This window comes from Pyrus communis, chromosome 17 (genome assembly GCF_963583255.1).
Source record: "Pyrus communis chromosome 17, drPyrComm1.1, whole genome shotgun sequence".
NCBI lineage: Eukaryota > Viridiplantae > Streptophyta > Magnoliopsida > Rosales > Rosaceae > Pyrus > Pyrus communis.
The window spans coordinates 19,182,199-19,196,286 of NC_084819.1; the positions used below are offsets into that span (position 1 = coordinate 19,182,199).

General features: G+C 36.1%; 2 protein-coding genes and 1 pseudogene across 3 annotated transcripts; all 3 read right to left on the reverse strand.

Moving 5' to 3' along the window:
- Positions 1-2,776: 2,776 nt before the first annotated feature.
- LOC137722649 (uncharacterized) lies at positions 2,777-9,162 on the reverse strand. 2 transcript variants are annotated; one of them, XM_068461699.1, is made up of 11 exons: positions 8,156-9,162; positions 7,835-7,903; positions 7,363-7,584; positions 6,964-7,242; positions 6,798-6,866; positions 5,853-6,341; positions 5,698-5,775; positions 4,979-5,143; positions 4,666-4,882; positions 4,221-4,568; positions 2,777-3,438 (listed from the first exon to the last, which is right to left on the reverse strand). In XM_068461699.1, exons 1-11 carry the CDS (start codon positions 9,125-9,127, stop codon positions 3,326-3,328), a joined length of 3,021 nt encoding a protein of 1,006 aa, XP_068317800.1. In that variant the 5' UTR covers positions 9,128-9,162; the 3' UTR covers positions 2,777-3,325. The 2 variants fall into 2 exon arrangements, with proteins under 2 accessions (XP_068317800.1, XP_068317801.1); XM_068461700.1 differs by lacking the exon at positions 6,798-6,866.
- Positions 9,163-10,688: 1,526 nt separating this feature from the next.
- Positions 10,689-11,504, reverse strand: LOC137721697 (uncharacterized GPI-anchored protein At3g06035-like). The gene is made up of 2 exons (XM_068460723.1): positions 11,426-11,504; positions 10,689-11,324 (listed from the first exon to the last, which is right to left on the reverse strand). The coding sequence occupies exons 1-2, from the start codon at positions 11,502-11,504 to the stop codon at positions 10,822-10,824; spliced, it is 582 nt and encodes a 193-aa protein (XP_068316824.1). The 3' UTR covers positions 10,689-10,821.
- Positions 11,505-12,094: 590 nt separating this feature from the next.
- On the reverse strand, positions 12,095-13,277 carry LOC137722364 (uncharacterized GPI-anchored protein At5g19250-like; annotated as a pseudogene).
- Positions 13,278-14,088: the final 811 nt, after the last annotated feature.

Genomic DNA, 14,088 nt, shown 5'->3' on the forward strand with positions numbered 1-14,088 from the left:
ATAATGTTGTTCTATATAAGTTGTTTATTAGTTCACTTGAATCGAAATTAAAACTAACTTGATTACTAAATTTTTCTTGTTTAAAATAAATAATTTTTTTGACCAAAAAAAAAAAAAAATAATAATAATTTTCATGCTAATTAATATAATATAATTTTATATAATAAAATGTATCGATATAAATAACTAAAGAAAGTTTTCTTTTAATAAAAAGGAAGGCACTTTCGAGTATATGGAGTTTACATGGTTTGATTTAAAAAAAAATAAGACAAGCTTAACAAAGATCGTTTGGCAAGTAATGGTTTTTTATTTTTTTTTTTATTTTTATTTTTTATAAAATGTTTTTTGAACCAAGTCTTAGTAAAATGCAAGTTAATTCTAAAAAAGTATTTGGAGTGCTTTTAACAAGAAACACATAATTATTGTTTTTAGTAGAAAACACTTCAAACGTTTTTGGAATCTAAAAATATTATTCAAAAAACGCTTTCATTTAAAAGCATTTGTCAAACGATGCATGGTGTCAACCAACGCTCTTTGGGTTAACTCGAGCGTGAATGTGACTGAAAATGTCGAGAGTCTGCATCCGCTCTTGTCCAACATGTTACACCTCTGATCCAACAGGTTCCTGTGAAAGCCACTCGCACTAAGTTCACTCTGGAAATCACTGTTTCTTCCGGTTCTCAAGAAATTACAGAGTACCAAGTTCTGGCAGACAGAACTGAGATCTGTCCACCTGCTTTTCTGCGCGATAACAATGGCCTATCTCACACTTTGGATGATCCTGGAGAAACGTTTTTGTCAACGTTTCTCGTTCTCATTTCGATTCAGGTACAAAGTTCCTCCATCTGTGGATGAAATACACGGACTATTTCTTAGTAAGCAGATGTCTTTCTCGAAATCTTAATATTGAAGAAGCATCAGATGAGAAGTTATATGAGGACAACGGCTGGGAGTAGGGTACGTAGTGTAGGATGAACGACATGGCAGGTTGTTAGTTTCGTAACTGAGTTTGTTGTGCCTAGACGACTAGGCGGATTTAAGTAAATCTATTGTATTTCGTGTAAATAAGTGTCTTTTTATACTTAAAATATATATAATTTCATCTTAAACTAGAAAATAGAATGACATATATATTATGAAGTATTGGAATATAATGAAAACATGGACATCAAACATATAATGTGTGTTTATTTAAGTGTTCAATAAGTCTTTTACAATTTATTGGAAATAATAAAATGTAAAAGTAAAGTTATCTATTTTTCGCAACCTAGGCAGGTTTCTAGGCTGTTATGGGCGGGATCGGCAGTCTCGGCGGGCACCTCAGCAGGTCTAGGATTCATTTCTTAATTTTCAAATCTTAGGCATTAATCGGAACAGTGATCAGACGTCTAACGCCTAGGCGGGAATTTTTAGAATGGTGATTGGAATATATGTCGTAGTTGACACCAGTATCTAATAACTTATATCAGCATACCATTAGCTCAGGGTTTGGTTTGTGACTTTAAGGCCATTGAAGGCAAGTTGGCTGTTAAGTGTTTCAAAATTCTTTATAACGAATAGAAAAACTACGTCTTTGGGAAAATCGCCGTTTTGTGTAGAGTGTTGAAAACATTGGCATTATTATGAATGCCCACGTATATGCATACATTGTCAATTCTCATAACAGATTGAAATTGACTTTGGGGATGCAGGAGATCATATTTTCCAAAAGAGTGCTGTAAATTTTCAATGTGTAATTAATGCATCAGTATTGGAGTTGCTCTATAAATAGAGCACTTCATATGCTTTCAAAAATACAGACAGAAAGAAAGAAAGATCAATAACATCATCTATTCTCCGTCTTTTATTTGTTATCCTCTTGTGTTATACTTTCAGTGCGACATTTTACACATGCTTCACTCCATTTACAAAAAAATTATCTCTTTAACTTTTACATATTTATAATATGGAGTTTTTTTTTTTTTTTTTTTTTTTTGTGTTTTTTGAGAACTCGAGAATGCATTTAGTTTTATAATTCCTCTCTTTATCTTCTGGAAGAAAACAGATTTTGGTGATGGTAATTCTTCATGCGTGACTTGTTATCCTTTCATATTTGTGATGTTGCATCACTTTCGTATGAAAAGAAAAACACGAAACATTCATTTAGACAACACAAAACATACATTTAGACAAGAGATAAAAGAAAGTTGAGAGATAGGTTTTTGAGTATATGTTAACTTTGTTGTATTACCTGTATACAAATTCAAAAATGTTGCAATTACAAAATTAGGATATTGGGCAAACTGCACTCCTTTTACAAACACAATCGCAATTTGACAGAAAAATGAGTAAGATACACAAACTTTCTCAACAGTTTGGTGAGATGACGGTGCGTTTCTCTTTTTCTTTTCAAATTTGATATTTTAGCCGCTATGGTTACATGAGCAACACTCATATTCGCAAACATTGGAGTGACGACAACTCAATTGATCTATTTTCTCTTCCAACTCACACTTAGGATATTGGAGAAAACAAAAATACATTTACTCATTTTATACATTAAATCTCTCGCTCGTACATATCAAATTGTATGTCATTAGACTTGTCCACCATACCTGTTTCAGTAACTAATTCAAATCCCAACTCGTTATAGTCCCCGGATTATAGAAATTTGAGAGCTTAACACTTAGATGTTCCGAATTCCATCATCCCTCTGGTTTCTATGTATAGATCCCAGTCACTAGCATTCCAACAAGATTAGTTAAGTTCTCCTTTGTATGACCACCACATCGACAAATTCTCCACAATCTTGTAGTTCATCAATGTCATAAAACACAATACAAAATATATTACATAGTATTACCACACAAAAAGCTACATTTGCATTTTGCACCTTGTGTAAGCTTTTGACTAGTAATTTCTCCACACCTCGTTTTTATGGCCTATTTTGTTTCCTCGTTTCAAAATTCGAAAACGGGGTTTGGGGATGCTTTTCTTATCCACCCGGTTTTACCTTCGGGCACACATAGCTACAGACATTGATACAAAAACCTTTTCTACATCCTATCGATATAGTACAACGGCTCTACAAAAACACAATGGCAAGCTCGAAACAAAAGAATCAGATCAAGGTTTGTTTGGATCAAACTGAGCAGCCGACTGTCTTTCGAATCAGATTACTTCCTAATCGTGTTGTTGAAAAGTCACTACCTTTCTTTCTGATTGATCGTCATGCTTTTCAGTCCGTCAAAGCCACATTCTAGAGAGAACTGAGAGATGTAGTGGCTATTTTCAGCCAAAGAGCACATCAAAAGTCCTCATTGATTCCTCCAGCATGATTTTCCGATCAGCTATAACGCACGTGGGGCAATTGCGGAGGACTAGGACTAATTAAATTTGCCCATAAGTTCGCAAGTTTCAACAAGTAGTTTTCCCCATTCCACGTCACCATTTTAACACCTGAAACATACAAACAAAACTAATACATTAAAAAGAGCAGAAACACAAAACATAGGGTCGCGATGACTATGAAAAATGGCGAGCATTTCATATGTGAAAATGTAATATGTTGCTTGCCTTGCACATTTACTTGTGAGCGGGTGCGCCTATACTACTAATAGTGTTATGACACTTTTCTTGAGAGAAAAAAGACCGAGTTTACTAGGTGACGTAAACCAAGTATGTATCTCAAGAATCCTAGTTTATGTCCCAAAAGAGTAAAGACCAAACTACCAACAGTTTCAAGATACTTCAGCTGATGAAATGTAAAACTGAAAAAGGACTATTTCAAACTCACTAAAGTATCTCCAAAAAGTAAAAACCAATGGCTCGTTTGGAAGTGCTTTTAAAATGACTGAAACTGCACTTTTAGGGAAAAAAATTTGGGTTCCAAAAGCACTTAAAGTGCTTCCTCGAAGAAGCATCAGTTATGTGCTTCTTGTAGGAAGCACTTCAAGTGCTTTTGGATTGGTACCAAAAACATTTTCACCGAAAGTGCTTTCAGCCATTTTAAAAGCACTTACAAAAGAGCCCTAAAAATTTTCCATAACGTTACTAGTTTGACTCAAATAATCAAATTCTTAATGAGACACGAAAAAGAAATTAGTGTCTGGTAAGGATCATTCAAGTGGACAAAAGTTTACAGGACGTGTACAATGCAAGCACCACAAGACTCTATAGAGAGCTCTCTGGCATGGCCAGGTGTAGTGAAATGACGGTGATTAAAATCAACTTCTGCATACCTGGCAAGGCTCCTGCAGTTAATAGTGACAGCGAACAAATAGGTTCTTGGTCATTAACAACAACTTGGTTTTGGAGAGCAAATGCATCGAGATGATGAATATATGTCATGGAATCTAGTAGTTCCGCAATGGTCCCATCATATTTAAAATCAATTGCATCTGAAATGCTCTTGAGAGCTTCATCAAGTCCCGAACTTGACCATAAAGTAGAGCACTTGTTTAGAAGAGAAAAAAAGCTAGAACAGTCTGAAGAATGTAATAGAATCCATGACTCGTAAAGTTTGGCAGATGCTTCGAGAACTAAAACTACTCTGTAAATTTCTCCAAGGGAAAGGATATACTGCTTGCCTGTGTTTCCAAAAATGATAAAACAAAAAAGTAATCACAAAATTTGAAAAGTAACATAAACTATGAAATCCATCTACAACAATTTCTTATCTGGTACCTTGAGGTTTGGATAGTATTTGAGTCTGAACATTCGCTTCTAATGATTGCCTCCAAATTAGAGAACCATGTTTCAACTCTTCAGCGCAAACAGACACTATTCGAGACCAGGTGGAAATGTAATTAGATTGTTCCTCAGTTGATCCCAATCTAAGAATCCTTAATGTGGAAGCTGCGTGTCTTGAAAGTTCAACGGCAGATCTCAAATCATTCTCTGCCTATCAAAACCCAAATACAACCAGGGTCAAGCAAAGTCCACTTATAAGTTATACACAGAAGTTTTCATTACTTCATATCAATGTAAAGGCACGTACCAACGACAATCTTTGCGACAACTTATATTCTGACTCAAAAACTTGGACCTTTGGATCTTGTAGAAGTTTACGAACTTCATGAAGTTGTGTATTTCTTGAAGAAAGATTCCCTGACTGGAATTGATCAGAGATCATATTGTGTTGATGTAGTTCACTGTACAATTTCTATAACAAGAGACCACATTAAGTTAGCAAAAACTAACAAAGTTTTTTGCCCAACAAAACTACTAATTTAAGCACCATACATAAATCATCCAATCCCTATACGAATGTTTGAAATCTCAAACAAAAAATAATTGAGTTATTTATTACGCCGATTATATCCACCAACATTTTCTTTTGAGTAAATAAATCCACCAACATCAGTTCCTGATTGTCACACTTCATGCTGTTCACATATGATGATTCTCAAGATAGTCCAGACCCCAAATAATAAAGAAGTATTATAAATCATGACAACAAGTAAAAAACATCCATTTTATTCGCTAATGCAGATTATTATACAACAGATACAACAAGAAGTTACTAGAAAATTACAAACCTAACAGAAGCACTCGTTCAAAAACCAAGCTCCACAGTCCATACTATGAAGACCAATTACCTAACATGTCGATTCAGTTTTACGTAGGCATAGCCTCATAAGACATGTAAACTACCCAAATGATAACAAAAAAATAAATAAAGGAAGAAAGATAAAACAACTGTTTAAAGCAACAAACCTGGATTTCCTGTTCCAGATCTTCCAGAGTATCTACTGTTGTATCTTCACCAGAAAGAGTAGCACCACTTTGAGCTTTCTAACAAAATGCACATTTCAAATACTTAATACTGTTAAAACTTCGTAACAGAAAGTATGTCTGAGCAAATTACTAACCTTTTTATTTTCAAGATGGTAGAGTGCAAGACCATATGTTTCATCCTTCAGTTTGCAATATAAATCCACATAATTATCTAGATGGACTTTAGTAGAAGAATCTTGAGGTGAATCTTCAAGAGTAGCAATAGAAGTTTGGTTTTGATCTCTTGAAACAGCATCCTTAAATTCCCAAGAATCTTCATCAAAATCATCACCAAAATCAGATTCCAAAATGGTTGGGGCAGTATGTGCAGTATTTTCAGTTAATTTTGGCGCATGAATTGTGTTAGTGTTCTGGTCCACTTGACTGTATAAGCTTGATATTAGATCGGTGATGGATAGATTGGACGCAGGGCTTTTATTGGTATTTACTTGGTGGGATGCAGTTGTATGAGTAGAAATATTTTGTTGAAATTGAATTGAGGAATCATCAGTCTCCAGTTCTTCATCTCCAAAAATGGACAGGGGCAAGGCTCGCCGATGATTCTCCAGTGTTACCTCATTGTGCTGTAAAAAAGAAAAGAAACAATTAAAAATTAGTATGGAGCATTTGCTCATAGAGCATAAATAAACCAAAAATATTTTCAAATTGTTAACAGGAGCTTAAGCATTGATGAGACAAAAAGGAGCTAGACCGAGAGGAATTCTAATGTATACTGGTACAATGACTTTAACACCAAGATGGTAAAGTTGCTCCTTTAGATGAGATGATTCAAGAACATCCATTAGTTGAAATTTTTCCTAGTTTCCAAATGTTGTGTACAATTACAGATGATAAGCATGTTGTGATTATCGCGTTTAAGAATAGGAAAAACAAAACAAACTCGGGAAACCGAAAACAAAATAACCAAGGCAAATAACACCAAAAATTTACATGGTTCGGCTATGTGCCTATTTCCACAGGGCAGTAACAACAATCTTTCACTATATTATTAATGAATAAGAAATATCAGGAATGAATACCTGGATTTCAACACCCATTGCAGATGGATTTATACTGATGGGAGAATTACCGGCAACCACCGACTCCCCCTACACCAAAATGGAAATAACTTTATTCCCGTTCCTTGAAAGTTTTTATGTAAGTGAAAAAACAAGCATATAAAACAAAGTCAGCTGATTCATCTACCTCGAACTTTGATCCAGATCCGGAAAATGCATCCTTAAATTCCCAAAAATCGTCATCTGAACCAGCATCTGGAGAACTACTCAACTCCTTTACATTGTCCTCTTTCTTGCCACTGGAATGTGAATCTGAGATTACACCACCTTTCGTGCCAGAAGTCGGGATATAAGGAAATGCAAAGTTACTTGCTCCAGACTTGCTAGAATCCCCATTAAATGCAGCAAAAAAATCATTACGAGCATGAGCTCCAACACTAGCAGGACTGGCAGCCTTTGCCTCTTCCTGCAACCAAAAATTAAGTATTACTATAACAAGACACACTCTTTAAAAGTCAACATTTCAGTAAACCAGATCAGAACTACTGAAAATAATATAAATTAACAAAAAATCAAACTAACTCACCAACTTATGTTCTGGTCCAGTTTCTGAAAATGCATCCTTGAACTCCCACAGATTTCCATTAACCAGAGTAGAATTGGGTTTATCCGCAGCATTGTTCTGCTTGCTTATTGAAAGTGGATCGAAGAAAAAATTATCTCGAGTAACAGGCTTTGGGTTGAAATCAAATAAAAATCCCCCACTAAATCTACTTCCTCCGGTATTTGCTTGCCACTTCTCCTCAACCTTCAAAATGCGAAATGTCAAACTTGGTGGACCAAATCAACAGGCATTTTTTTCAAAGTCCAATGGCATGCTATAGTATTTCGATATAAGTGGAAAATCTAAGTCCCCTATTTGAGTGTGCAAATGCAAAATCACACCAGAAGAAACAGAGGGTGATTGAAATAGTAAGTTCTGCATTTCCAAGAGAAGTTCCATGGTGGGACACAAAAACAACAAATATACAAGACATACAACAATAAACAATACCCGCCTGGATTCCTGGTCGTACGTGTGCACTTGATTCCGGTTTCGATCCTGCTACTTCCACAACCCCTTTTTCCTGATATGAAGGATAAAATTAAAGCAATGAACAAAATAAATAAATGGTAATCTTCAGCAATACTTATAAGAAAATTTAAAAGCCAATGGAATTGTTCCTCACAAATCCGCCTAGAATTCAATACGAATTTCAAACCACATAGAGAAAGAGAATTTCTACTTTTTTCTCACTTCAGAATTCTCAGAAACCAAGCAGAGTCCATACTCCAACTAAACAAGAACATCAAAAATCACCAAAGAAAACAACTTTTACCTTCAAATCCGCAGTTTTGAATTCCCAACCATCATCATCCTCCTCATCAAAGTCCTCATTTTCTTCCTCCCAATTCAACTTCAACTCATTTTTATTCGAATTTGAATCTACCCCATCAAATTTCAAATTCGAATCCAAATTCAAGCCACCCAATTTCTCTTTCGGAACCAGAGCATCATGCTTCAAGTCCAATGCCTTTGCACTGAAATTCAACCCGTTTTTTACCCAAGTAGGACCACCAAAACCCGAATTCGACACACCTGTCTTCGAATTCGAACCCACGCCATCAAATTTCAAATCAAAACCATTCGCACCCAAATTAAAACCACCAAATTTTCCATTTCCATTCGGAATCGGATCATCAAACTTCAAATCCATCCCATTTGCAATGAAATTTAACCCCTTTATAGGCGAATTAGGACCGCCAGAGCCGAAATTCAAATCTGACCCATTTCGAAACACGATGTTTGGATTCTGACAGTACAAATTCGCAATCAAATCATCGATCCCAACATTTTTCACATTCAAATTCGACTCCTTTTTCGCAAATCCATCGTTTGCAACGTCCCCAACCCTGGACTCGCCCACTCTAGACTCCTCCTCTTCCTGCTCTTCCCCAAATAACGACAACGGAAAAGCTCCCTGCGGCTTCACCCACCGAGTCTTATCAACCTTCGCAGGCTCAGTCTCAACTCGTATTGGCTCTGTTTCGGGTCGGGTCGGCGCCGACCCATTAGAAACATTGAAAGACCCAAAAGGGTCGAAGGGAATTTGGGCGGGAGGTGATTGGGAGTACGTGATTTCATTGGAGAGTACGACCTGAGCTTTGATCTGGCTCGAGCTGTCGGTTACGAAGTCTCCCCAATCGTCGTCCGAGACGGTCGAATCTCGTCCGTTGATCTTGGGATTGGGATCGACGGCGGTGACGAACTTGAAGTCTCCGAAGTCGTCGGCGTCGTCGACCTCCGCCATTGCTGCGAGGGCTTTGAAGCTCTGTGTGCCTCTGTCTCTTTTCTGTGTGTCTATGGGGGGATGTTGTTTCCGTTAAGGTGGTTTTGTTGCATGCGGGAGAATGACGTGGACAGGACCCAATCCAGCTAAGCTAAACGTGATTTGTTTTATTGACTTTTGTCAAAAACAAAAAAAAAAAAAAAAAAATTGTAGCAATGATCTCTTAATTTTAACTCAATTAGACCAATGATCCTCCAACTAAAAATCCATTATCATTGATCTCTCAAGTCATCAAAACATGCACCTAAGGTCCCTCAACTAAAAATTCATTACCATTGGTCCCACAACTTTAATCCAACTAGAAAAATGATCCCTCAACTTTAACCCAATTGGAGCAATGGTCCATCAACCGTAACTCAATTGTAGCAATAGTCGTTCCAACATAACTCATTTTGACAAAATTATGAAGTACTAGACGAAAATGACCATAGCTACACATTTTGTTAAGTTGCAGGACCCTAATTGTAGCAATGGTTCTTCCAACATAATTTATTTTGACAAAATTTTGATGAAGTTGACGAAGGGGGTCATAACTATACATTTTGATGAATTGAGGGACTAATGATAATATATTTTTAATTGAGAGACCATTGGTTCAATTTGATTATAGTTAAAGGACCACTGCTACAATTTACTCAAAAAAAAAAAAAAAAAAAAACCAAGAATCGAATAGAGGTAATTAGAGCAAATGGTCATTTACCATAGTGGTGAAAAGTTATTTAGTCATTGCATGACGGCGTGAATTTAAACTTCGTCGGTGATTATTTTAACATAATCGTGTGACAAAAAAAGAAAAAAAAGAATAGAGGTAATTAGAAAAGTAAAAAAAAAAAAAAAAGTCCAAATCTTTCTATTATTAATATCTGATTTTATTTAAACTTTTTGAGCAATTTAAATTCTTTTTCTTTTTGGTTTAAGCGATATTAGGACAAGAGATTTGAAATTATGATGGGTGAACGTTCTTAATCACAACAGTAATTAGATTTTTATATATGTGCATAGATTATCACTATATAATGATGTATTTGAGAAGTTTTTTAGTGACTAACCGTCATATGGTGTGATTAATTCATTTACTGTATCATGAAGGGATGATGCATGTAATCCTCCCACTCACAAATTTCTCAACTTAACGGACCAAACTTAAAATGCAATTAGAACAAATGAGTTTAGTAAGAATTAGGTTATTTAAGAATGACAATCTAATTTAGTTGATCCAGAGTATATAAAAAAGTCCAAGTTGGAGTCTTTCTATACGTAAATTTAAAACATTTCAGAAGATAATATCTTGTCAAGAAAAGTATGTAGGATTTTACGTTAATGAAAAATTAATAAATAGATATTATTTTATTTTAGTACAACGATAATCTAAACTAATTAAATGCAAGACAGAAAAATTTAGAATCACAACGGAATAAGTTGAAGAGGAAGACCACAACCATTAAAACAATTCATCACTTAATTACAATAAAAAATAGGTATCACTTAATTACAATCGAAAATAGGTTTGTCCTAATGATGAACGAGTATAAGATAAGTTAAATCAAAGAAAGTGGAGTTGTGTTTACCATTCTTACTATTATGTGTAAGATTAAAGAGAAAAAATAATCACATTACTTTTTCCAACACAATAAAAGAGAAAATAGAAGAGCAATTCAGCAGAGCAAAACCAAGAACAACCCCACCAAAACAGCCGCCATGTAATGAATCATGCCAATGGCACCCAAAGAAGCTGCGCCGCTCGCAAAGCTTCCACTTTGTGCGTCAGTGGTCAACACAACAATCACCCATTCATCCTCAGAACCAATCCCAACACCTGCATACTTAGAATCCTTCAGATATTTTGCGTAATGGGAGCGAGTGTAGTTGTTGAGCACAAGATCCTCGTCCAAATCCGGCACGCAGACGGGCCAAATGATGCCGGCTGTTGTCGTGTTGGTTTCGATATGGCACTTTCTCCTGAGCTTGTCGAATTTCGGGAATTTGGGTCCATTGCCTGGCTCGATGCTGTACTTCTGTGAGCTAGAACACTGTTGGTATTCTAGCTTGTCGGCAAGTTTATCGGCTAGACAAGCTGCATTGTCGTTCTTCTTGAACTCCGGAAGCTTTTGGGATTGCCTGAAGTTGTTGAAACCTTGGAAAAGCTTGTCTTCTTCATCTGCAAAGAAAATAAGATTTTAGAGAAATGATTTTGTTCTAACAAATTAAAATGACAACATACATAGCGAAAATTTTGAGACGCGAGAAAGATAATAGTACCGTTTGAAGATATTGGATGAGAAATAAATAGTAAGCCAATAACATAAAAGAGAAAGAAACTTAGTTTGGAGAAGGCCATTGTTTTAGTGCTAGGACATCGGCCTTGTGAATAGGGTGCATAAATATACACCAGTTGGGGAGGAATAAAAAGATTGCTTGTGGGTTAGTGTTGTCTTTTAGGGTTTTTGGGTTGTACATTATTCCTCAATTCTTTGCTTCATATGAGTTGCCTTGGATGCCAAGGAATTCTAATTCTCCATAAATTAAAAGTAGATAGAGATGTTTCTCCGATTCTCTTTCCCTTTTGGTTCAATAATTTCTTTGCTAGAGAATTCTGGTTGACAGATTCTGATGTTAGATAACAATTTCATTCCGGTGAGGTGGAGCACAGGCGTAAGTATACTGATAGTTGAGGTTCCGATCCCAAAACCGATGTTTCAATGGGTACGAAATCCTTAAAAACCCTTGCAAAGTTTCTCGACTTTCCGTTATGAAACCACAAACTACAAAGATGCCCTAAATTTAGTAAATTTATCTGCTTTGCACATATCGAATGCAAATAATGAAAACATAATGTAGTTCAGCCATTACATACACTCGGAATCCCTTGCTAGTTCACAACTACCAAAAGTCACATATTTTGGCACGCACAATACAACTTTCACAACTTCAGCTAACCAAGATAATACACAACCCTAGCAAAAGGGTGACCAAGAAACGACCAAAACCAACAGTTGAACTTGAAACTAAAGAGCTTGCTGCATTAACAAAGCTTCCAGCTGGGTTATTTGTGGCCAAAACCACCACCATCCAATCATCCTCGGATCCAAGCCCAACTCCAGTGAACTTCGAATCGTTCAGATACTTTACGAACTGCGGTCGGTGAGTATAATTGGTAAGCACCACAGTTGGGACCAAATCAGGCACACAAATTGGGAGAATAACTCCGGCTGATGTGCTGTTGGCATCGATTTTGCACTTGCTCAAGTGCTTGGGAAGATTGGCAAGCGGAGTCTGCGAGGTTGCCATAATGCTCCGTTGGTGGGACTGTTGCAAGGCTGGTCTTCCATGTCATCCGCAATTTGATCCGCTAGGCAGCCTGCATTACCGTTCTTGACGAGGGCCGGCAGGTTTAGCGAGGTTCTGTAACTGTTAATGCCTTGGAGAAGGTTGTCCTCATCCTTATCTGCAGGCAAATAGGTAAAGTATAAGTTTTGAGAATGGATTAGCCACTGAAATTCTAAAATCATATCAAATGCCATAACTATGGTCCTGTTACTAACTTAGTTGCATGCCATCTCCAAGGATATATGTGAATCATACTCACAATCTAATATCAGTCTCGGATTTCTGTCGGAATTAGGTTATTAATTATTAATAATTTGTTGCTATTTTCTAAAAGACCTAGGTGTCTAGGTTCTGAGTGGTTAAGTTGGGATAATATATCGGTGCATAGTTTGGATTTGGTACGCTCAAGTAGACCGTGACACAACAAACATTAGTACTTATAACAATCTTGACAGAATAAGTTCATTGGTTGTTTTAGAAAGTAGTAAATGTAAATGTAAATGCAAGGAGAAAACGAAAAACACACTTTAAAATTCGACATACTAGAGAACTAAGTAATTGGTTAATTGCTAGTAACCAAGAAACGGAAAAATATGCATTCATACCAGGTATAGTTTTCTGCAGATTTAGTAAGATGTTATATGTGCCTAACACACACACACACGTATATGAGAGAGAGAGAGAGAGAGAGAGAGAGAGAGAGAGCACATACCAGCACAGGAAGCAAGAGAAAGGCATGAGCAAACACAAAGAAGAAGAAGCTAAGTTCGACGAGGGAGGCCATATTAATGGTATGGCTGAAGGCCTTTTATGGAAGTTAAATCAGGTTTTAGATTGAGAGCACCAGGGAGAAAGAGAGAGGATGAGAGACTTGAGAGATTGTTATACGATGAGTTTGCCAATGCCCCGTTTCCTTTTTTTTTTAAGGCAATCCTCCAGGTTTGGAGAGCGGATCGATTACACAATGCTAAACTTGCCTAATTGACATGTAACAGTTACTTGGCTATCAGTTGGCCTTGCACGTGGACAACATGCAAAGCATGGCTTAAGGACTTTTTTAATGGAGTAATGCTATTCTTACCACAATTTTTTATCACATTTCTTTACCATTTTAAATGGCAAATGAGTTGGACAAGTTACATCATTTAATTGCAATCTTTTTATTAATTAAAACACTTAAATAATCTTAGGTGGCAGAAGAAGCTACTCCTCGTATACCACAATCATCATTTAACTAACCATCTTTTTATTAATTATTGATTAACATTTTGAAATTAAATGCTAATTAATTTAGATGATGTGGCTGTCCACATCAGATGTCACCTAAGGTGGTATATAATTGTAGTACAAAAATATGGTGAGAATAGTATTATTGATTTCAACGGCTCTATTGCGGATTAGATTAACTAACTACCATCGGATATGCTAAAAGGCTAATGATAGAGAGCTCAAATTTTAAACTAAAATTCTGTAACTAAGTGACGGTTAATGATTGAATTATTAATTAAAAATTAACATGTTTATTTTTTATTGTTGACACATTATTTAGTTGTACATTTAGTTTAGAATTTTTGATCTATCGAGCATTACTTCTT